The sequence below is a fragment of the Hemicordylus capensis genome, chromosome 1 (assembly GCF_027244095.1).
Source record: "Hemicordylus capensis ecotype Gifberg chromosome 1, rHemCap1.1.pri, whole genome shotgun sequence".
In the NCBI taxonomy this organism is placed as follows: Eukaryota; Metazoa; Chordata; class Lepidosauria; order Squamata; family Cordylidae; genus Hemicordylus; species Hemicordylus capensis.
In genome coordinates, this window is record NC_069657.1 from 407,025,967 (window position 1) to 407,050,023 (window position 24,057).

A 24,057-nucleotide genomic window follows, 5' to 3' on the forward strand; every position below is an offset into this window, starting at 1 on the left:
TAAAAACAATTAGGGATGTGCATGAACCTGTCTAGAGGCCTTTTTACGGGCCTCTGAACCAGTTCAAACGACTGGCGGTTCGGCTGGTTTGAAGGCGGGGGGACAGCTTTAAGGGCAAGGGAGAGTGCTCTTACCCCTCCCACCACGTTTTCCCCGCTGGTGCTACTCTTTAAAAGGGTCTGCCGGGGCGGCAGCATACCTACCTGCCACCCCGTTGCCTCACTGGACCGGAAGTGACAGGAAGTACCCGATGCATGTGCGCACTTTAGGCGCACGTATGCCAAATGTGCACACGTGCGTCGGGTACTTCTGGTCACTTCCTGCCACTTTCCCTGCCCTTAAAGGTATCCCCCTAGCCTTCGAACCACCCCACGCCGGTTCCATGCACATCCCTAACATAGGGGCATTGAGGACAGCAATCCATGTTAGCATTGTGAGAATAGGAACACAGGAAGCTCCCTTATATTGAGTCAGACCATTTGTCCATCTAGCTCAGTACTGTCTACACAGACTGGCAGCGGCTTCTTTAAGGTTGCAGGCCGGAGTCTCTCTCAGCTCTTTCTGGAGATGCCAGTGAGGGAACTTGGGATGTTCGACATGCAAACATCCAGATACTTTATTGTGTTTTACAATAAAGCTAACTGAGCAAAGAGACACCTGTTAAAGTGGTGGTTCTCTTATATTTAGCATGGGGAGAGCAACTGGCTCCATCCAACCCCAGCACACCATCCCTCCAGTGGCTGTCGCTGGTGTTTATCTTATGTTTCTGTTTAGATTGTGAGACCTTTGAGGTCAGGGGACCATCTTATTTATGTGTTTGTTTTTTCTATGCAAACCGCTTGGAGAACTTTGGTTGAAGAGCGATCTATAATATCAGTAGTAGTAGTAGTAGTAGTAGTAGTAGTAGTAGTAGTAGTAGTAGTTTTAAATTGTAAACTGCCCAGAGATTTGTATATGGGGCAGTAAAGGAATGTGCTTACATACATACATACACACAAATAGTTGATCTGTACCCATTCAAACATTATGTTGAGTGCATGTAGAGCAGTACACACAATTTGTACTCTACATTTAAGGGAGTCAGTCTCCATGTACATTTTAAAAATGAAAACATGTATAGAGAACTGTATGCAAGTACAATGTAATGTGTGAATAGTTCCTAAGTTAGAATCTTGACCAGAGGAGGTGGAGGGAGAAGCCAAGCCACTTCTACCATTACCTTAGGATGCACACTCACAAATGTCTACGTACTGTACTTCCGATGCACTTAGTAAACACTTTCCCTTTATTTATTATTCCTGCAAACCAGGTTAGAAAATATTAATTTAAACGGTGGTTTGGGGAGGGAAGATGTGCAGAGAGGTTGCCAGTAATAGCCCCTAGAGCCTGCTGTGGTGATATTCATTCTCTGTATGTATCTACTTAATCTTTAAAATACAATTTAATTAAATGTATTTAAAAAAAATCCCAGAGAAGCAGCAGGAGCTGATCTCGTCTGTTTCGTTAGAACAAACAGCTTTAAAAAGAAGACCCCAGGCTTTGTTTTTCCTGTTCTAATTTTCTGGCTAATAAGCTGCAGCTGAGACTCACTGGATATACTAATAGAGCAATCTTTTAAGGGGGGGTCTACTTTAGTTCAGAGCCCTTTTGAACATCTTTACTAAGATCCACTCCCCTAGAGCCAGTTTGAACTCACAGTCATGGGCCTTGGGTGAATTAGAACCTATTCATACAGAAATCTGTATGCATGTTGAGTAGGTCTTGTGAATCCCCACCCCACATAGCAAAGCAGTCACCTTATCCAGTTCATCTATAAGTGTTTGAGCTCAGGAATGATGGTAGGCATGCTGTCACCTGGTATGCATGCTATTTTCTCACATTTGTATCCCGTTCTTTGTCCAAGGAGCTCATGTAAAGTACAGGGGTTTCTCTCCATTTTATCTTCACAACTTGGTGAGGTAGGTAAGGCTGGCATCCTTATGACATCCTTATGTCAGTGGGTGACATCCTAACAAAGCACTGATGCAACAGGAGAAGTACCTCTGCTTCTGGGAAGTTCAGCTAACTCAGATCCACTGCTGGATCAGTGGTGGGGACAAACTTCCAAATTCAATTTTTATTAATTTTAGCAATAATATCCATAACAAACATAATAGACAAGTTGTGGGGACAAACTTCAATGACCTTCCCTTCCGCAGGAAGCACTCTGTCCCACCTGAAAATACGTCCTTGAGAGTCACAGAGCCTTCAGGGGCATAATTTTTGGGTGACAAAGAAGGCTTCTGGGGGAAGGGGAAGTCATGAAATTCCACCCTCCTCTCCCACTCCAAACACACACAAGAACTGGTGGTTTGTCTAGAACTCTTCAGAGACACTGGTGCTAGACTAGTGTTTCTTCCACTGCACCAGTGCTTCATTAGTCAGGATGGCAGCTAATGATTGGTCCAAGGCCACTAAACAGGATTTGTGGCTGAGAAGGACTCTGAACGCCTGGTCTCCTCAACCCTACCTCTTATTAGGCCTGTGAGTGTTCAGAAAATTCGGATTTGGATTTAACCTGATCTGACTTCAACAATTTTGGATTTGGATTCTATGGGCTCTGGTGATGTTGGATATCCACCTAAATTCAGATTTTCCCCCATAGTGGTGATTGAGGAAATTGAAATAAAATCACCAGTTGGTCCTAGAGTACTGAAAATGGCCAACATGTGGGGAAGGAGGCCAGGGCCCTCTATAGAGAATTTGAAGAAAATTGGTCAATTCCTTTATTTTTGGTGAATTTTTGAAATCTTTGTTAAAATAAAATTTAATAAAAATTAATAAAATTTGAAGTACTTTCACTTTTACTGACTGTGCTTCTGCAATGGGGAAGACAAAAATTAATATAAAATCAAAGAAATGTCCTTTTTCTTCCACATGAGGATGGGATGATGGTCCTAGGGCCCTCTGGATCTTCAGATCCAGAAAGTTTTGTAAATGTCTGGCTTGGAAAAAGCCAGATTTTACCATTTTAGCACCACCCCCCCCAATTCTCCAAAAATCAGAGGAGTAGCCCATAGCTTTGTGGAGGAGAACAGTCTTGCCAATGTGGAATCCATTTGTGCCTCATTTCATAACTGTATGTCAATCTATTCTAGAAATATAAAAGGGAGCAAAAGGGGCATGCTGTTACCCCTTTTCATGAAGGCAAAGGGCAGATTCCTTCACATGCTGGTGGAATGATGGTCTAAGGAAGGTGTTCAGTTTCAGAAGTTCTAAAATTCTGGCTTGAAACAAGCCAGATTTCTCATTTTTAGCCATTGTAAAACAAAAATTCCAAAAATCCCCCCCAAATCCTGGAATTAACCAAGTATCTTCATATTTATGACAGGAGGCTCTGACATCCTTCCCCACATGTGTGGTAAATTTCAAGGCTTTAGAAACAAATGACAAGTTGTGTGTGTGTGTGTGTGTTTTAAATTGCTTATTCACCACTGGGGGGAAATGGCACCATTTTGCAAACTGAATTTGATATTTCAGAATTAATTCCAACTTTATCAATCTGATTGTGGGGGAGGTTGGATTTGGATTTTATCCATTTTTACTGATTTGTGGCAATTTTGGAATAGAATCAGAATTTTCAAATCTGAATTTGCATAGACCTAACCTCTACTACAACCCACTGGCCCCAGAATTAACTATAGAATGATCAAACAATTGTTTAGTTTACACAACTAGCTGGAGGAATTGTCTACTCTAGCCAGTTCTGAGTAAATCTAGAGTATCATGGGAATTGCTCTCTGTCCATGGTCCTAACCATATTTTCATTTATTTCTGTTCTACTAAAATAAATGGGGATTTAGGGCCAAACTAGATATGAGGCAGGAGATCTGAATATGAATAAATCTCCCAAAGTCCTCTTATATTGCTAACTCAGCCCTATGGATCAGTCCATAGCTCTGGAGAGCAGATGGTCTAACCCTGGGCTGCTCAACTTAGGCTCTCCTGCAGATATTGGCCTACAATTCCCATAATCCCTGGCTACTGGCCACTGTGGCTGGTGATTATGGGAGTTGTAGACCAAAACAGCTGGGGGGGGGCAGTTGAGCAGGCCTGGCCTAACCCTTTCCCTCCACACTTTCCCCCCTTACTTAAATAGACCCATTTAAGCTGTTAATAGCAGAGGGAGAAAAATACAGGCACAATACTTTAAATTGACTCCCATTCCCCTGCTTTATAGAAAATTTCAAATCAGCATTACCCACATTCTGACATACAGGATATGCATCTAGTTTGTCCCTTAGGATCAATAAATTTTTTTTTTCCAATATCAGGTACAAAAAAAAGTGTGTTTGATGATAAAATATATACAGGTCACAGTCAATTGTGAATTATTCAAGCAGATTTAGATGCCCATTTTCCATACAAACGGGGCCCCCAATCCTTTTCTGATTGCTGCTGCTGTATTTTCTGTGGGCAAAGCCATTAAAATGCACAGGCTCTGTTCACAACTGACAGTGCCTCTTGTGTACTTTGCTTACGAAACTTGAGCACATTTTGTAGCCAAGTTCAAAAGGTAAAAGCATGAATTGGCTTTTACTGCCAAGTCATTGCATTAAGGATATGGGGAATGTCTGGACACCATGGTCCACCAAGCAGTCTGTAAGGGGCAGTGTTGGGTAAGTTTTAATAATGCTCCATTTCAGTTTCCCTGATATGAGGTAGACCAGACTGGCAGAATTTGGTTACTGGTGAATGTTGATTTCACAGTACACTAACCTACGGAAATGAATTTCCAGCTGCCGTAATAGAAATTTCAGGTAGGCAAATTAATAAATGCAGCATGAAAACTAGGAATGTCAACAGATTAAAAGTTTTCCTTTAAAAGAAAACTCATTTAACTGTCTAATGTTTAACTAATTAACAACTAAAATCAATATTACAGTTTCTGCTAAAGCTAAACAAGATAATTTTCCCTTAACTAATGTCACAAGCAATATATATTTTAAAAAACCACCTCAAACAAATTCTATGCTGAGAGATTTCTGTTTAAACAGCAATTATGGTTAGCAGCAGAACAAAATGAAGGGAGACTGAGGAATGGAGGACCAAGTGCCCTCCCAATGCTCTCCTAGGAAGCTCAGCTCAAGCTCAGTTGTGAGCCACCCAGAGAACAATTTGTTATGGAGCGGCTAACAAATAAAGTTCATTTATCATCACCACCACCACCACCACCATCACCACCCATATCTATGACTTCCCCTTTTGTGCTGCCTGAATTGGGGTATATCAGTTAGGAGATATTGCCTCATGTCATTATCATGCCTCTCTCAGTTTCCCTTGTCACCTGGCTTCCACGAAAGCATGGTGGGAAAAGACAGGCTGGAGAGCATTATTGAGGGGAGGAAGCCCCATGTTCTGCCCAGGCCTGAAAGGGCTACTGAGCTGATAAACCAACCATGATACCGCTGGGTAAACTAACTGGGAGTGGGAATGGGGCAGAAGCGGGGAGGGAGAGAACTGAAGACTCCTCTCCTACGATGCTATTTATCATAGGGCCAGCCGGGCCAGCAGCAGAGAAACCATTGTAGCACAATTATTTTCACTCCCACATGAGAGGAATCCATAATGTAGTTCATACCCATGGAAGAATCAACTTTTTGGGAAACTGGAGTAATGCTAGGATGAGGGGGAGTTGCAGTATGGCTCCTCCCATATGCAACATTGCCCCAGCAACAGACTAAAAAGCAGCACTGCCTCAGCTCATGTGATTGATATCAGAAGAAGGTGATGACCACGCCTTGGTCCCTTCTTTAGTCTGGTTACCCAGAAGGAGGATGGTAGGAGAGGAAAGGTCAAAAGACAGCAAAGAGGGAATCCTTGCTTTCTCTGGTGCAGCCTGGTTTGAATATCCATTCCTGCCTCGCATCTCCAGAAGAAAGGAGAGCCTAAAGCGGAAGCAGTTACTGGGCCAGCATTCCTCTGTTCTCTGGTGCCCTCAAGTCTCTGTCTCTCTGAGCAATTTTAAGAAGCTTAGAAGATTAAAAAAAGAAAGAAACAAGAGGTGGGGACTTGTAAACTGTTTTGAGGGGCAGGCAATGCCTTGGTTGCCAGCAGTTATTGACCATGAGCTTACAGGAATATAATACACACATTCCATTTCATAAGAAATGTCTCCAATTAAAACCAGATTAAAATCTGCAATCAATATGTTCCCCCAATAAATGGGGATTTCAGCGGAAACAGAATGACCACACTGAAGAGTCAAGTTATACAAGAATATAGTTCTAACCTCAAATTAGTAGAGAACAATTATTTAAAAACCTTTCATTAATGCAAATCAGAACGGAACTAGGAAAAAAGCTCATTTAGGTTACGGTTTCAGAGCAAGAGGTTAGCTTAGGGGTTCTCGAATTTTGATCCCCAAATGTTGTGGGACTGCAAGTCTCATCATCCTCAGCCACAGAGGTCAAACTGGCTGAGAGCCCCTATGGCTGGGGATAATGAGAGTTGTAGTCCAGCAATTCTGATAAGGCACTGACCTTTGATCATACTTCCAATTTAGCCACTTCTACCAGACTCACTTTCACCCAGAAAGCCCACTTACACCTAGACCTACATTAGAAACCTTGGCTTCTACCCAAAGAACTACGAGCACAAGGAAACACAGGCAGTGACTTCCCTCATCCTCCTCTCTACAGTAACCCCCTTGACTGACTGACTGATTGAGTGCCGTCAAGTTGGTGTCGACTCTTAGCGACCACATAGATAGATTCTTTCCAGGATGATCTGTCTTCAAATTGGCCTTTAAGGTCTCAGTGGTGCATCCATCGCTGTCGTAATTGAGTCCATCCACCTTGCTGCTGGGCATCCTCTTCTTTCCTTTCCTTCATCTTTTCCTAGCATTATGGACTTCTCAAGGGAGCTGGGTCTTCACATAATGTGCCCAAAGTGTGATAGTTTGAGCCTGGTCATTTGTGCCTCTAGTGAACATTCTGGATTGATTTGTTTGTTTTCCTGGCTGTCCATGGTATTGTCAAAAGTCTTCTCCAGCACCAAAGTTCAAAAGCGTCAATACTTTTTCTATCTTGCTTCTTCAAAGTCCAGCTTTCACATCCATAGAGTGTCATTGGAAAAAGAACCCCCTGTTCCCCCATAAAACTTCTCCTGAGGGTAAAGGGATCCTCAGAACTGAGTGGGATGGAAGATGGGGGCTGCAAAGGGAGGAGACATTTCTGAACATTGAGTGAAGGCACCAGTCATGGCATATCTACCTTCTGGAGGGCACACAGTGCTTTCAGGGGGACACAAAAGGGACTGCAGTGGGGAGGTGCAAGGTGCCTTCCATAAGTGTCCTTATGCATGTGAGATTTTCTGGATCAAAGCCACTGCAACCATGTTAAGATATCAGGGAGGGATTTTTAAATACATGCTACATTTGTCTAGACTTGTCCATCTCATTCAAGCGCTGGTAAAGTGTACAAAGGGAGCCCTGTTGCTTTAAGCTTGCTACCTACCATAGAGGTCCACTATTGAAAACAAAAGTAAGTGGCTTGTAAAATGAAGTCCTGTTAAACTTGATGCTACATTCAGGCTCAGGTTTTGTTTCGAGAACTACACTAATGTATTGGCAAAGTGATATGCAGCTCCCTGGTAGGGCTCCTAACCCAGGTGTGCAGCAGGATTGAAGAGAAGAGAGGAAGTGGGGGAGTCTGGAGGCTGGGTTGTTGTAATGGAGCAGTGCATCATTAATGTCCCTGGATACAGCAAAGAAGAGGTCTGGTTTGGAATGAACCCTGAAAGAGCCTCTAGGAAGGATATGATTAGGGCTGAGCCAAAAGCAGGGAGTGTTTGCAAAAAGCTTGCCCTGGCAAAACACAAACTCTGTTTCAGAGATTCTTCAAGGAAAGTGCCTACAGCAGGGTTTCTCTTAGTTCAAAGAAAGAACCTGCAAAAGGAGCCAAAATTTTTACTAGTACGGTAGCGCCAATATAGTTAAGATAAGAAGTTGTTTCATGTTGGAGCTAGGACCCTGGCAGCATCAGCTCTCAGCTGCAATGTCTCATAATGACCTCTGGCCGGGGTGGGGGTGGGTGGGTGTGGGTGTTAGGGTCATGGATAAAAGTGCTGGACTCCTCCCCTCTTTGTTCTCCCAGTGTTAGTCTCCATTTTTGTCTCTCCAGAGATGGCTGTTTGTTTAGTCTCTCTCCCCTTTCAGTCTTAAGATCAGCTTTCTGATCCTGTCACAGACTTCTTGGTTGGCTGAATTCTCCCCAAACTGGCTTTGCTCATCTAATGGGAGTTGAATTGCCATTCTTCCGCTACAGTTTCAACATTCTGCCATTATAAGCCCTGAACATTCTATTGGTCATAGATATTCATTTGCAGTGAGGGCAGCAAGCAATCACTCTGATTTGACTTTGTGATGTCACTATACAGCCAAATCTAATTGTCTATGTGGTACCATGATGTCATCATGGTAGCCATGTGGTCTCCAATTGGCTGGAACAAGAAGCCAGCAAGAAGAAGAGTCCTGTTCAAAATATAACTGGTGTGGAAGTCGTTGCCAAAAGGGGTTGCAAGCAGGAGAATCAGCATGGGAAAGTTAGCTTTGGAGGATCTCCTGAAAGCCCCTTTTCATGCTACAAATGTTCACCTATTATAATTCACTGGAGTCTCACATATGACACCTACAAACTGGCGTCTTCTGAAGGGTCATAGGTTTCACATAGTAGACCAGTAGGTCATTCACACAATCAAAAACTGTGTTCTACCCAGGTTTGGGAGTTGTGTGTGTTCCTAATTTTCGATTGTGTGGAAGCAAGATAGGACAAAAAGCTACCCAGGTTTCCCTCCTACCTTACTTCCACACAATCACTTCTACCCTGGTTTTCCTCTTACCTTGCTTCCACACAACCGAAAACTGGGAGCACATACAGCTCCCAAACCTGGGTAGAACACAGTTTTTGATAGTGAGGCTATTCCCACAACCAGAAGACACTGGGCTAAGGGAGCCTAGCCCAGTTTTTCCTGGTCATGTGCTGCAACAGGAGGTGCACAGCTCCCGGCAGCAAACCTCCCTAAGTGCCCTTCCCCTTAAACGAGGTTAGCGGAGCATGCATTTTTTCCGATCATGAGTTGCCACAGTGCGGCTCCGCACTGTGGCGACTCACGAGGAGACCCTGGACCGGGAGGCTGCAACAAGCCTCCCAGCACGGGGGTCTCTCCAGGATGCTCCGCTCACTCACATGGGGCATGCTGGAACTTCCAGGGGCCGTGCAGCCCCTGATCCGCGCCACCCCTACTGGCTCCGTGATGGAGCTGGTAATCATGTGAGCGACCGATCTGGCCACCCAGGGTGGGCTAGCCGCTTGTGTGCAGGCAGAGCATGCTTGACCCACTCCTAGTGCCAAACCCTCCTTGGTTCTCCACACTGCTCATGTGGAGAGCCTCTATGTGAATGACCTCCAGGCTTCCAGCAATGCTTCTGGTACTGAGGGTTGTACATATGGCTGTCATGACTCTCCTCATTGTGGCTCACCTATGATCAGCCACATAAATTTTACTCCTCCAAATATTGCCCTGACTCACAGTGAGATCAACAGTGGCTAGCGGTACGCTGTGCCTCAATTTACCTTTGCCTAAACTAGGAGAGGGGAATTCTCTCTGCCACAGAGAGTCTGCTAGACTCGATAATTAGTCATATCTGAGGCTGGTTCATTTTGAATGGGGCCCTCTTTATTGGTTATTTTATAATTTTAAACTGCCTCCATAAAAATAAACAAGCATTACACATCTACAATTGGGTGTTTATTGATTATTTAATTCAAGGCGAGCTTTACAGTGACATTTATATCCTTCAATGGGCTCCTCTTGCTATTAGCAAATTAGGATTGTGATAGAGTGTTACTTTACTACTGGTTCCAACTGGCTCAGAGGCTATCCAACAGGCAAGTAAGATGGACTGCCCTCAACCAAAAATATTGCAATTGACCTGAAAAACTTGCTTACTCAGCTCTCTGCATTTAGTTAATTTCTGCTATGAGAAGCATTGAGTTCCTCCTCACAACAGCATTGCGACATTATTCTTAGCCTCATGCATTGATGTGGGGATCAGGCTGAGGGAGGGAGAAATCTGACCATGAATAAGCTACTAATCTTTGACAATGGTGTTATTCCAACCCAGGCTCCTTAGATATACATGCACATCTGTTGATTGCATTTCCCTGTCCACAAAGAGAAGCATAGACAGCAGCCTGAGAGAGAGCTGGGAGAGTCAGTAAGTGTAGTTACCAGGCAGTTGGGGGGAGTCAAAAAGGGGGAGTCAAGAGAGTGGGAGGCTATGATTATGGTGGTGGGGGAGAAGGACAGAGGCAGAAAGAAGCTTGGCTAGCATTATTGACAAGGTTGTTAAGGACATTCACTTTGTGTTGTTTCACTTGTGGCATTAACCACTGAAATTGCCCATCAGCTCAGCCTTTCTCCTTGGAAATGAAACAGTCTACTTTGTAGTCCACTATGAAGAAGAAAATGGTGAGGAGATCAAACTGCTATGGAACTGGGCAAAATGCATGTATTAAGACAGGGCTGCACAACTTTGGCCCTCCAGCTATTGCTGGGCTACAGTTCCCATCATCCCCAGCTATAGTGGCCAATAGTCAAGGATGGGGGATTATGGAAGTTGTAGTCCAACATCTGCAGGAGAGCTGGTGTTGTGAAGCCCCAAATTAAGACATAATAATTTTACATCAACTCCAACACAAAATGAAACTGCATTTTAGTTTGCATCCTTTGTGCCAGCGCCAGCCCTTCTATGTGGCCTGGTGGGGTGGTTGCTTTAGGGGAAAGGTGCAGGGGGCCGGTGGACTTCCCTCCCCCACTGGGAAGCACCAGCTGTCAGCCAGTCATCGCTACTGCAATGGCTCCCCTTTCTCCACTCTCTCTTCTCCTTACAGAAGGAGAAGAAGAGTAAAGATGGTCGCTGCAGCAGTGGTAGCCTCCTCACCATGCCCCTTGTCTCTTTCAAAGGCTGCAGACTTTCAAAGGGGTGAAGAATATGAAGATATAAATATGACAAATATTTATATTCCACTTTTCAACAAAAGTTCCCAAAGCAGTTTATGTGCCATCAAGTTGATGTGGTCTTAGTGACCACATAGATAGTATCTCTTGAGCATGATCCATCTTCAACTTGGCCTTTAACGTCTCTTAGTGGTGCATTCGTTGCTGTCATAATCGAGTCCATCCACCTTGCTGCTGGCCGTCCTCTTCTTCTCTTTCCTTCAACTTTCCCCAGCATTATGGACTTCTGAAGGGAGCTGGATCTTTGCAGAATGTGTCCAAAGTATGATAATTTGAGCCTGGTCATTTGTGTCTCGAGTCAAAATTCTGGATTGATTTGATCAATGATCCATTTGTTTGTTTATGTAAAGCAGTTTACATAGATATAAATTAATAAATTAAATAAAATGGCTCCCCGTCCCCAAAGGGCTCGCAATCTAAAAAAGAAACGTAGGATAGACACCAGCAACAGTCACTGGCGGGGAGCTGTGCTGGGGATGGATAGTGCCAGTTGCTCTCCCCCTGCTCAATAAAGAGAATCACCACTTTAAAAAGGTGCCTCTTTTGTTCAGTTAGCAGGGGCTAGCAGGGAATGAGAGGAAGGGGCTGCCGTGCCAACAGTCTCCTCTCGTTGCCTGTACATTTCCCAGTCCTGCAAGGGTCAGATCCAACCCTTACAGTTTTTAAGCATGGGGCAAGGAGAAGAGGTGCTGGCAAAATCCCCTCCTCGCCCTGCACTCATTCCAAAGCTCAAAGAAATGGAGGGCTGTTCGGTCCCCATCAGGCTTTCAAGGATAAACTGGGTGAGAAGAGAAGAGGTGCTGTCAGACTCCACCTCCCTTTTAAAGTGTGTAAGCGTCAGTGAGACGGAATACTCACCCTGGAGTGGAGCTCACAATCTGGCCCGTGTAGGCTTTGAAAGGAGTGCAGAGCAAGAAGTGGTGTAGATGTTAGCAGAAGGGAATACCAGTAGCCACCCCTACTTGCCCACTCCCTTAAAGACTAAAAGGAGGAGGGGGCGCCCTGGTGGGGCAGGGCAAGGTGGCATATGACGCATTTCCTCAGGCACCCCAAAATCTTGGGCAGTCCCTGCTTCATGCTGACAAGTAAGGGATGTCAAGAAGGGGCTGTGAGGCAGCCTGGAAATTTCTGTCACATGACTCTTCACTTTTATCATTTGATGCTATAGTGTTTGTTTTGTTTATCTGTGAAGAAGCTGAGAGAATGAGTTTTTTTACTAAGATAACTTTCAAACTTTTTAAAATAAAAGGATAGCAGGGGCTCAGCATTCACTGTTTTGCAATGTTGTCCTGGACACACTGGGCCTGAATTGCCTATTATCGGAGAAATGCTTCCTTCTGAAGGCACAGACCACCAAGCAACCCAGAACTCTACCTCAGGAAGGAGTACAAAGGAGCATGTGAGCTAAGCATGCTACAAGCACAAGACCCAAACACAGGCACATTCCCCCCCCCTATTATTTTGCTTGTTCTCTTACCTTCTCTTTGTCTGTTGCGTAAGCATTTCACCTTGGGCAGCTTGATCAGCAAACGGCAATCATCCGCTTTGGAAACACAAACAGAGAGACATGTAATTGTTTTAAATATTCACAGGCTTTCAGGATAGTTAAGCAACAGGAGGGCAGTGAGTAAGCACTAAGGATCTAACATGCACACTTAACTCCAGGTAACATATCTGAAAATAAGTATGTGGTGGCCCATCACTTTATGGAAGCCACTTTATCACTTTATGGAAGCCGAGGAAGCCGGGTAATAAGAGACAGAGGAGAACATCTATGAGGCATCAGCAATCTCAGCTTTTCATTCTTGCAAAACTATCCCCCAGCGCACAGCCCTTTCCACTCCTTCCCGTTTTCAAGCTGAAGGGAGCCACATTTTCAAGCTCAAGGGAGCCACTTACGATCATCACTGAAGTCGTCCACCAATATGATTTCATGGACAAGATGCACAGGAGTACGATTCAGAACACTGAGGAATCACAAGAGAAAACACATGACAGAGTTTCAGAAAAACAAATCCATGCAATGTACACATTTTGCCTAAAGAAGAGACAATCTGTGGGTGGCAACAGGAGAAGGAGACTGATACAATAATTCATGTACATCAAAAAGATGTGGGAGAATAATTCTCACAATAAGCACATTTGACAAGTGTTGGTCTTAAATCATGATAGGGGTGTACACAGACTTATTTTAGTTGTTTACTTTGAATTCAAAGCAAATTTGAACTGAACCGCTGGTCTGCGAACTGGTTTGTTCGAACCGACCGGCTGGTATGGTCTGCTTGATCGAACCAGTTCGGGCTGATTCGAACTAGTTCGACGGTTCAAGGGGTATGCTTGTAAAAGGAAATCTGATGAGGATTCCCTTTACAAGCAATGGGGGATCCTGGCTTTAATAAGGCTTCTAAAGGGCAGCCGAGGCGGCGGCAAGGGGGCACCTTTAAAAGTAGATGGAAGATGCTTACTGGGCTGGTGCTCCCCCTAGCAGCCTGCCTGCATGGTGCGGATCTGAAATTGATCTGGTCTCCACGCATGCCTTATTTAAGCCAAGATTCCCCTTTGTTTGTAAAGGATTCCCCTTTACAAGCATAGCCTCTTGAACCACCAAACTGGTTTGCTCTGGTCTGCCGCAGATCAGGCTCGGTTCAATCATGGCCAGCCGACTCTCCTGGAAGCTGTCTGGTTTGCGATCGAACCATCGATGTTCATGGCAGACTGGTCCGTGATCGAACAGTTTGTGCACACTCTTAAATCCTGAGAGTATAGATTAATGTTAAAGTAGCAAATGTCTGTCATTATGGGGTGTGTTTGTGGGTATATGTGGAGGGAAGACCTGTCGAGGGATTCTAGGGATGGGGTTGGGAGGATTCAATATTTCCTTGCATGCTCAATGCAAGAGACATCTTGCATCCCCCACAGGGTTTTTGGCAGTGCTGGCTGAACCTTCTACACTGCAATTTATAGTGTGTACTTGGCATGTTGAATCATGCTGTGAAGCAAACGGGCAGCCAGTGCAGCTGAACTAGCACAATATCTGCTTCCTAACCCCAGCACTACCCAAAAGTAGTTCAGCACCAGGTGCATCTCCAAGCAGTCTCCAAGGGCAGCTGCACATTGAGAGCATTGCAGTAATCAATCTGCATGGTAACCAAGGCATGGACTGAAGCAGCAGGCTCCCCATCTCCTAGAAGGGCACACAGTGGGTAAATCAGATGAAAGTAATAACAAGATGGCTCCTAGCTATAGCTGCCACCTGAGCATCCAGGAGGAAATCTGGATGCAGCAGCATCAACTTACTATTGGAACAGAGCAATAGCAATAGTCACAGTCTGAAGCTCCCTCATAAACCAAAGGGGAATCAAAGACTGTCTTGATCTAAGACAGGCCTTGACACATTTTTGTTAGATTTAGGATTGGATTTAGCCCAAATATTTAGGAGCAAAACTAAGAGGCTATTCACACACACATGCAAAACCAGGCTGGGGGAGCCCAGTCCAGTTTTGCACTTGCAGTGTATCATTGTAATTCTGGGGGCTGGGACAACACATCCCAGCTCTTGACCCTCCCCGCTGCTCACCATGTGGGGAATTGTCTAGGCGCGCAGGGATTGTGGCCAGCAATGCCGGCTGGATTGTCTGCGGGGAAGGGAACCTTAACCTGCCTTCCCCATAGACTGCCCTCTAGCCCTTCTCACTGATCGCGAGAAGAGGCTCAATGGATCCTTGACAAAATAGTGGGACTTCATGAAGGACACTGTGGAGGGAAAGAATAAATGGGCTTCCCTTTGCCCTCTTCACAAGTAACGTACTCAGAACAGGAACAAGGGTGCCCGGGTCAAATAAAGATTTTATTAAGTAACTCCAAATATCTTAATCTAAGTCACACAGTTAAATTTTTAGGTACCATGACTCCCTGGTGCCTGAGATTTGTCAAGCCCTGATCTAGGAGTATTATTTATTTATTTACTATTCCACGTCTCCAAGGCATTCAGGGTAGCATACGTGGTTCTTTCTTCCCCTGTTTTATCCTCACAACAAATCTGAAGGGTATGTTAAGCTGAATGGCTGACTGAAGGTCACTCAGTTGGCAATGTGACTGAGTAGGGATAAGGGATATGAGAACCGGTTCAATCATGAACTGGTCTGCTGTGAACCAGGCTGGTTTGAGTGGTTCAATCGCAAACTGGATTGCCCTTCAGAAAAGGGGGCTGGTCTGAGATCAAACAGAATCAAACCTGGTTTGAAGTGAACCAGTTTGATGGTGCGAGCTGGGTGGCCAGTGAGGGCACCATTGGGGGTGTGGGCGGTGAGAGGCACCTTTAAAAGTAAATGAGAAGGTGCTTACCGGTGGTACTGAAGCTGTCTAGAAGCTGTTGGAGGAGCAGCACTCCCCCGGCAGCCTGCACAGCTCCAGCACTCACATGGCCTCTACGTATGCCAGTCGGTTTGACCAAAATGGTTTGGGACCCGCAGTTGAGTTCAAATTCAGACCAAACCACAGTAAACGGTCTGTGCACACCACAAGTAGGGATTTGGATCTGGGATTCCTAGTATTATATCCTAAACACTGCACTATGCTGTCTGTCTGCAGGGTACTGTGCATGTCATTAGCATTTTACAAAAGAACTAGCTGACCCTGCACAGAGCATCTGTGCGGTCGTGCACTGAGCCTGTGGCATCCCCCCCAACTCTCTCGCTTGCTCTCACCACCCCCACAACTCTCTCGCCACACCCCACAACTCCCCCCCAACTCTCTCGCTTGCTCTCGCCACCCCCACAACGCTCTCACAGCACCCCACAACTCTCGCCACCTCCACAACGCTCTGGCCCTCAAAAACTCTCTCTTGTGCTCTCACCACCCCCAACAACTCTCTCGCTTGCTCTCGCCACCCCCGCAATTCTCTCGCTCGCTCTCGCCACCCCCGCAAATCTCTCGCTTGCTCTCGCCACCCCCGAAACTCTCTCGCTCACTCTCGCTGCCCCTGCAACTCTCTCGCTCGGTCTCCCCACAGCTCCCGTAACTCTCTCGTTTGCTCTCCCCACAGCTCCCTCTCTCTCTCTCTCTCTCTCTGTGTCCTCTCTCTTTCTATCTCTGAATTGCAGTCCTTGTTTCCACCTGCCACTGCCAGGGACTGTCACCTGACAGCCTCCGAGCTCCCGGCACAGCTCAGCCAACCATTTGCTGCCCGCAGCCCCCAGAGCCAACTGTCCAGCCCCCGAAGCTGCCCCCAGCCTCCGAGCTCCCTGCCGCTTCATGGCACCCCCAAGCCAACTGCCAAACTGCTTTTCAGCCGCCCCACAAAACTTCCTGCTACTCCTGAACTATCTCCCCCTCTGTCAGCCAATCGCCTCCTTTCTGCCACGTCCGCACGCATGGCCCGTCTTGGAGAATTAATAATATAGATAGAAGTGCCTATGGTAAAACAGTGTAAATAGTTTCAAAGAAGTATAGAGAATGCAGACAAAACCATAATAAAACTATACAAGCATCACATTCATGTTCTTGAGGCTAATCAACACCAAGAGTTAGAAATGTTATTGAAAAGTTTTTTTAAAAGTGTAACTCTGAGTTTATGTAGCCCTATGTTGGATGTGGTGTGCATTGAATTACTTTTGGCCCTTGTGTGTTGTCCTAGGGAAGAATCTATGAGGAAAAGAATTCTGACTTCATGAGGAAAAAAGGAGATCTTTAGCAGGAGTGAGATTAAGAAGGAGGAGAGTTTGCTACAAGAAGAGGAAAGACAGACTGAACTGTCAAATCAGAGAATTGAGAAATAGCTTTCTGCTCTCCAGCATCAATCAGTCAGAAAGTCAGCACCAGGAGCCAGAGAGACTGGGGGCCCCTAATTACAGAGAAGCTTGAGGTGGCTGCTTCATTGATCCTGTGTGGATTACAAAATTATTTGAGATTCCAGTGGTCTGTTTTACTACTACTACTACTACTACTACTACTACTACTACTACTACTACTACCACTACTTACATATCGCTTTTCAGTCCTTAAAGTGGTTTACATAGAAAACAAAACAAACAAAGAAACAAAGATGCTTTCCTGTTCCAAAAGAAAATCATAATCTAATAAGGAACACAAGGCAGACGCCATCAACTGGAAGGATGCTGTGCTGGGTTTGAATAGGGACAGTTAATGCTCTCCCACTGCTTCGTATAAGAGATCCACCACTTTAAAAGGTGCCTCTTTGCTCAGTTAGCAGGGGTTTTGTTTGTTTCCTCTTCCCTTCTGAGCAAGGGATTGAGTTTTTTGTTTTTGCTATGTATATGTGTAAAATGTGTATTTGTTTAAGTTGATTACTTTAAATCTTGTTAGTAATTTAATTTGCCTCTAAATTTTTTTCAGTATTGGAGTGTGGACTCTGGGAGAAATAGGAGAAGATTACGTAAGCACAAACATATTGTTACTTAGGATAAAGATCTTTTTGCAACTTTATCCTAAAGTTGGTGGGAATATCAGCACTGGGAACTGGCAGACTGTGGAGAGCAAAGTTTTGTGCATGTCTTTAATTATAGGTTATAATTTGTGTATGTCTTTAATTATGACAACCATTCTCAACATGATTACATGATAACTGAAATGAGGACTGGTTTGTTTTTACTACTATAAATATTTATATATTGCTTTCAACAAATTCTTAAAATAATTTACGTCAAAAAAACAACAACCAGTGAGTCGCTCAACAATGGCTGCGTTCTCATGATCATGTTGAGCATGCTTAAAGACTTAACCAGGACTGCTGAGTGCTCCGACAGAGCGGTCATTCACACAATCAAAAACTGAGGCTTTTCTCACGATTACAGAGAAGAGCCTCTATGGGGTTTGCGGGGAGAGCGGACTGCCGGCTCCGTCACGGAGCTGTTGGGGGCTGGGGAGTTCAGGGGCCTGCTTTTCAGCCTCCCGGTTGGGGGTCTACTCATGAGTAGCCATGGTGTGGAGCTGCGCCGTGGCAACACACGAGTAAGGGCAGGGGTTCCTTGGCGGGTTACCTGCTTAGGAACCACCGGGCTCACATCCGGGCTCACATCGCCTCCGCTAGCCCGATTTCCTCCCATAGAGTGAATAGTCTCACTGTGTTCTACCTGGGTTTGGGAGTTTTGTGCTCCCAGTTTTCAGTTGTGTGGAAGCAAGGTAAGAGGAAACCCTGGGTAGAAGTGATTGTGTGGAAGCAAGGTAGGACAAGAAGCTACCCAGGTTTTCCTCCTACCTTGCTTCCACACAACCAAAAACCGGGAGCATACACAGCTCCCAAATCTGGGTAGAACAGTTTTGGATTGTGTGAATGAGCTCAGAGTTTGATGTGAGAATCTGGAATTTCCGGGCAATCCTGGTCAAACTGCTGTAGTTAAACTGCATTTAACCAGGATAGATAACTAGGGTCAGATCCTAGATATCTATACCAGCCAATGCAGTTTAACTGCAGATATCTGACTGGGATTGCGTGGAAAAACTGTGTCCTCATGTCACATTCCACAGCAATGCTTGGTGATCACGGTGAATGCAGCCCATGTAAAAGAAAATGTGGCGGTATGGGTGCTTTTTTGAAGATATTTATGATTATCTTTTTTCTTTAAACAGCATAGCTCAGCTGTTTCCAATCTTGGGTCCCCAGAGATTGTCGGACTACAAATTCCATACTCTCCAACCATAATGGTGGTCATTATGCCCAGGGATTATGGGTGTTGCAATTCAACAACTTCTAGGGAGCCAAGGCTGGGGATTCCTGACATAGACAAATCGTTCATTTTCTGGAAAGAAAATCATCTTCAGTTTATTGTTCAAAAATGAGAAAGATAAAGAGGCAATTCTCACTATCAGTGGAAAGCGGGCTAAGGAAGCTTAGCCCGCTTTCCACAGACCATGGGAACAACCAGGCTTGCAGGTGAGCCCAGTTTCCCCAAAGTGGATAACCCACTTAACGGGTTTTCTGATCGTTTATTGTCGTGATGCAGTTCCACGCCACAGCAACACACAAGGAAACCCCCGTTGGGAGGTTGCAAGCAGCCTCCTGGGCTTGTGGATCTCTTCAGCATGCTCTGTGCACTCACCTGGGGCATCCTGGAACTTCCGGAGGCCACGCAGCCCCCGATCCCTGCAGCCCCCGCCAGCTCCGTGACGGAGCCAGCAGTTGTGTGGGCGGCCGATCTGGCCCCCCAGGGCTGTAGTCTTGAGTGTCTGCAGGCAACGTTTAAGACCGCTCTCACCGCAGAACCCTTTCCAGCGGGTCTCACTGATCGTGAGACTCACCTCACAGATTATCATAAACTCTGATCAAGGGACAGATACAATTAAAAGAATAATAAAATGTTCATTTCTATTGGTCTTTAATGAATGTATTGATAAATAATGTTAGTTAATTAATGTTTTCAGACCAAATTAAGTATTTGAACTTATTCATTGTTGAAATCCTTCCTTAAATTTGCTTCACTGCAAGATAATTGAGGCATTAGAGATCTTCTTATGATCAGTGAGAAGAGCTCGCAGGCTGTCTGTGGGGAAGGAGGGTTAAGCTTCCCTTCCCTTCAGACGATCTACTGTCAGTCCCTGGGAATGCAGATTGCCCACCCAGACAAGCAGCGGCTTGCCTGTGGCTTGCCTGCAGCTTGCCCGATAGCTCCAGGGGTTGGGGTGCTGGGACGTGCCACACCGTGCCGCCCCGCTCTGCCACCAGGAGTCTTAATAATGCACTGTGTGAGTGTGCGCTGCATACTTGGGATTCCTCCCCCCCACACACACACATACTAGTGTGCGGCTAACACACAATCAACAAAATGCAGTTAAGGCAGCACTTGCTCCCTTAACCTCATTTTAGAAGGTGGCTACGTAGGCGCGTTTGCCATTGTGTAGCCAACAGGATCAGACACGATCCCAGTGGTTCGCAAGAGCATGCAAAACCAGGCTGGGCTCCCTTAGCCTAGTTTTGCATGCTTGTTTGAATAGCCTCACAATCTATCCAACCAAATTCAGATGTCATCTAAGAAATGTTATCTCAGAGTTCTTATCCACAGACGGCATCCCTTTTATCCAGAAGCAAGGCACTTCATAGTGTTTCAGACACACATACATCGCTTAAATTGGTTCACATATCCAAGATGGTCGCTTCTGTTCTTTGGTGATTCCTCCAGTCCCATGTGCGGGAATACATGGCAAAACCACATGTGAAGCAGGCTATACAGACAGATCTTGTGGAACCAAAGTGTTGGTGCTGACCTTGAAAGTCTTACATGGCTTAGGTCCAATCTACCTGTCCAAGTTCCTTCTCAAATATGTCCCTGCCCATTCTTTAAGGTAATCTTTGCAGGCTCTCCTCTAAGAGCCTTTTCAGTAATGGCCCCCTCTCTGGGGAATGCCCTCCCTGTGGAGTTCCACCTGGCAAATTCTTTGCATACATTTAGGCACCAGGCTAAAGTTGTCTTCTTCTGACAAGCATTTAACATGTAATTTCTGGTTTCTTAATCTTTGCTGGCTCTGTATAAGCTTTACTGGTTGTTTTTTATTGTTTTAGAGTTGTATGTATTTGTTTTTATTCCTCTACAGTTTGGTTATTTATTGTTTATTGTATTTGTAAATTGATTTGAGGGCTTTGGTCAGTTGAGTGGTATATAAATTTATAAACAAATGCAACCAACAAACAGGCACCTGAGGGAAATTTGCCAGGCAACCTTCCTTATCCATTACAATTGATGAGTAAATATATGAAGAACTATAAGTAAATATGCAAGGAATTGAAGGCCTTTTCTATGAGTTGAGAGTGAGTCTACTGGGGAACTGGAATTTATTTATTTATTGTTCAATTTTTATATTGCCTTTCATAAAACACCCCAAGGCGGCTTTACAAAAGTTAAAATAAAATAAAATGCCATAAAAATCACATGTAAAACCTTAAAATCAGTTAAACAACCATAAAAAGACAAACAGAAGCAGGAAAACTGAGAAACTGAAAACTGCTGCTGTTTATACATATTTCTAATGGCTGGAATCCAAACTAAGTTACTCAATAGTACTACTCAGGAGTAGTGAGTGGGAAGGGAGCCCTGGGTGGCCAGATTGGCCGCCCACACGATGTCCGGCTCCGAGATGGAGCCGGCGGGGGCTGGGGAGCTTGGGGGCCGCATGCCCCCCGGAAGCCGCCGTATACCCTGCGCGAGCGCGCAGTGCATACTGGGGAGACCGCCGAGCGGGGAGGCAGATTTTAAGCCTCCCAGCCGGGGGACTACTCGCGAGTAGCCGCGGCTACTCACGAGCAGATAGCCTGCATTTGCGGAGCACTCACTCCACAAACCCGGGCTACGGGGCGGGCTACAGGAGCAGGTTAGCCGCTCCAGAACCACCGGGCTCGGCTGTGAGCCCGGTGGTTCTTACGATCACAAAAATCGGGCTAGGATTTTCCTAGCCCGATTTTTGTGATCATAAGAATAGCCCCAGGATGTCAGACTAGGAGCCGGGTCTCATGACTGATGAGACCCGGTTTGGGAAACACAGTTGGAAGAGTGGGCTAAGCCTGCTCTCCCTGTAGACGATCCGGGCAGGAGGCCTGGGTGGCCAGATTGGCCACCCACACGATTGCTGGCTCCGTAACGGAGCCAGCGGGGGCTGGAGGGAGCAGGGGCAAATTGGCCCCAGGAAGCTCCAGCATGCCCTGCGCAAGTGCGCAGGGCATGCTGGTGAGACCCCCGGAGCTGGGAAGTGGCTTTTTGCCTCCCCTCCAGGGGTCTACTCGTGAGTAGCCATGGAATGGAGCTGCGCCACAGCTACTCAAAATAAAAAAACCCCGGGTTTGTCGAGCACTCGCCCTGCAAACACGGTTTTAGGGGAGGGGTATTTAGGTGGGTTAACCACCGGGAGGCAACAGGGCTCGCTTGTGAGCCCGGTGGCTCCCACAATCTGCCAAAATCGGGCTAAGCTCCCCTAGCCCAATTTTGGCTGATCGTGGGAATAGCCTCAGTGATTTTGTGCTTTCCAGGTAGTTTCTATTTTGGGGTATTTCATTGTCATTTAAGACTAAAATGCTTTTCTTGAATATTTTTGTTTTTTGAAAGTATTGTAAACTGCTCTCACCATTTTTAGTAGAAAAGCAACAAGGAACAAACCAAAGGTTCATGAAGAGCATGGGTTACAAAGGGATATAGGAAGCTGCCGTATCCTGAGGCTATTCACACGATGGGACGAAGATTTTGTCCACTGCGGGAACCACTGGGCTTGGCTACGAGCCCGGTAGTTCCTGAGCGGGTAACCCGCTCAAGTAGCTCACCCCTTAAACCAGGTTTGCGGAGTGAGCACTCCACAAACTCGGTTTTGGGGATCGTGAGTAGTTGCGGTGTGGCTCCGCGGCTACTCATGAGTAACCCCCCGGCGGGAGGCTGAAAAGCAGCCTCCCAGCTTGGGGGTCTCTCCAGTATGCCCTGCACGCTCGCGCAGGGCATACTGGAGCTTCCAGGGGCCGCAGGGCCCTCAAACTCCCCAGGCCCTGCCGGCTCTTTCATGGAGCCAGCAGTTATGTGGGCGGCCGATCCGGCCGCCCAGGCAGGTCTGCCTTATCATGTACCGGGAGAGTGGGCTTAGTCTGCTCTCACTGCAAACCCGGCAAAAGCGGGTCTCACTGATCATGAGACCTGCTTCACTGATTAAGATCATAGGTCCATCTAGCCCAGTATTGTCTACAGAGACTGGTAGTGGCGTCTCCAGGGTTGCAGGCAGGAATCTCTCTCAGCCCTATCTTGGAGATGCCAGGAAGGGAACTTGGAACCTTCTGCTCTTCCCAGCATGGCTCCATCCCCTGAGGGGAATATCTTGCAGTGCTCAAACATCTAGAGGCGAGTCTTACGATCAGTGAGACTCGACTGAATGGAGCTAGCAGGGAGAGCGGGCTGATCCCAGCAATTCATGTACACGTGCAAAACCGTGCAGAACATGCCCGGTTCTGCACATGAGTGTGAATAGCCTTGTAGTATGCACCCCAGGGCAGACAGTGAGGCTTTTCTCATGATCAGCCTAACCTTGCCTGGGCTACCCCAAGCAGGATTATGCTGGTCGTGAGAAGTGGTGGGATCCTTGTGGATCCCATCTAACCCACTTAACAGATCTGGCTTTTATCAGAGGTTAAGGGTGCTCTTGCACCCTTAACCCAGCTACCACGTGTGATTACTCAGGCTGAGTGCAGCCTGAGGAATCACGGAGACAGGCGCATAGAGTGTCCATCTGAAGGGAAAAATGCCCTATGCAATGTCTGTGCCGCGCACTGCATTGAGGTATGCCTGGAGGCCGGAACAACAAGTTCTGGCCCCAGATCTCCCCACCCTGCTCCATGCTTCATGGAGCTGCACAGAGCAGGCTGTCCATTTGGGTGCATGGGAGGAGCACTGAAGCCGACCCGCTTGGATGTCTGGGGGAAGGAAAGTGGAAAGCAGCCTTCCCCCAGTGCCCTCCCCACCTGCCCCAGATGATTGTGAGAATTGCCCCAGTACTTATGGCAAAACAACTTCAAATCTTGGTTACACATCTGTTTGACAATCTTTGTGACCTTGTTCTGATCTTGGCATGGATTCAGATGGTCATGGACAAGTTGGTCACTGACTTTGCAAGTAGGTTCTACATTATGTGTGAACCCAGCTTCTGTATTGGATTGCAGTCTAGGTTTGACATCTAGAAATTCAATGAAGCTCTTCTCACGATCCATGAGAAGAGCTTCTTCTGGGTCCACAGGGAGAGTGGGCTTAGCCCATCTCTCCCCACAGATGAGCAGCTGCTCGTAGCTGGGCGGGCAGCTCTGACATGGAACCGGCAGGGGCTGTGGGAATCGAGGGCCACGCCACCCACAGAAGTTCCAGGATGCCCCGCGCAAGCACGCGGGGTATCCTGGAGAGACCCCCGAGCCCAGGAGGCTGCTTGTAGCCTACCAGTTGGGGGTCTACTCATGTGTCACCACGTGCTGCAGCGGCACACAAGCAAAAAAATGAGTGAGGTTAAAAAAAAAAGAGGTTAATGAAG

The 24,057-nt window shown here is 46.2% G+C and overlaps 1 protein-coding gene across 1 annotated transcript in view; it reads right to left on the reverse strand.

Moving 5' to 3' along the window:
- GALNT14 (polypeptide N-acetylgalactosaminyltransferase 14) overlaps positions 1-24,057 on the reverse strand; it is a 373,865-nt gene that overhangs the window by 72,151 nt on the left and 277,657 nt on the right. Inside the window, exons 4-5 of the mRNA XM_053306849.1 lie at positions 12,961-13,028; positions 12,539-12,604 (exon numbers count right to left, since the gene is read on the reverse strand). Of these exons, the coding sequence (XP_053162824.1) occupies positions 12,539-12,604; positions 12,961-13,028 (134 nt within the window). The remainder of the gene's footprint in view (positions 1-12,538; positions 12,605-12,960; positions 13,029-24,057) is intronic.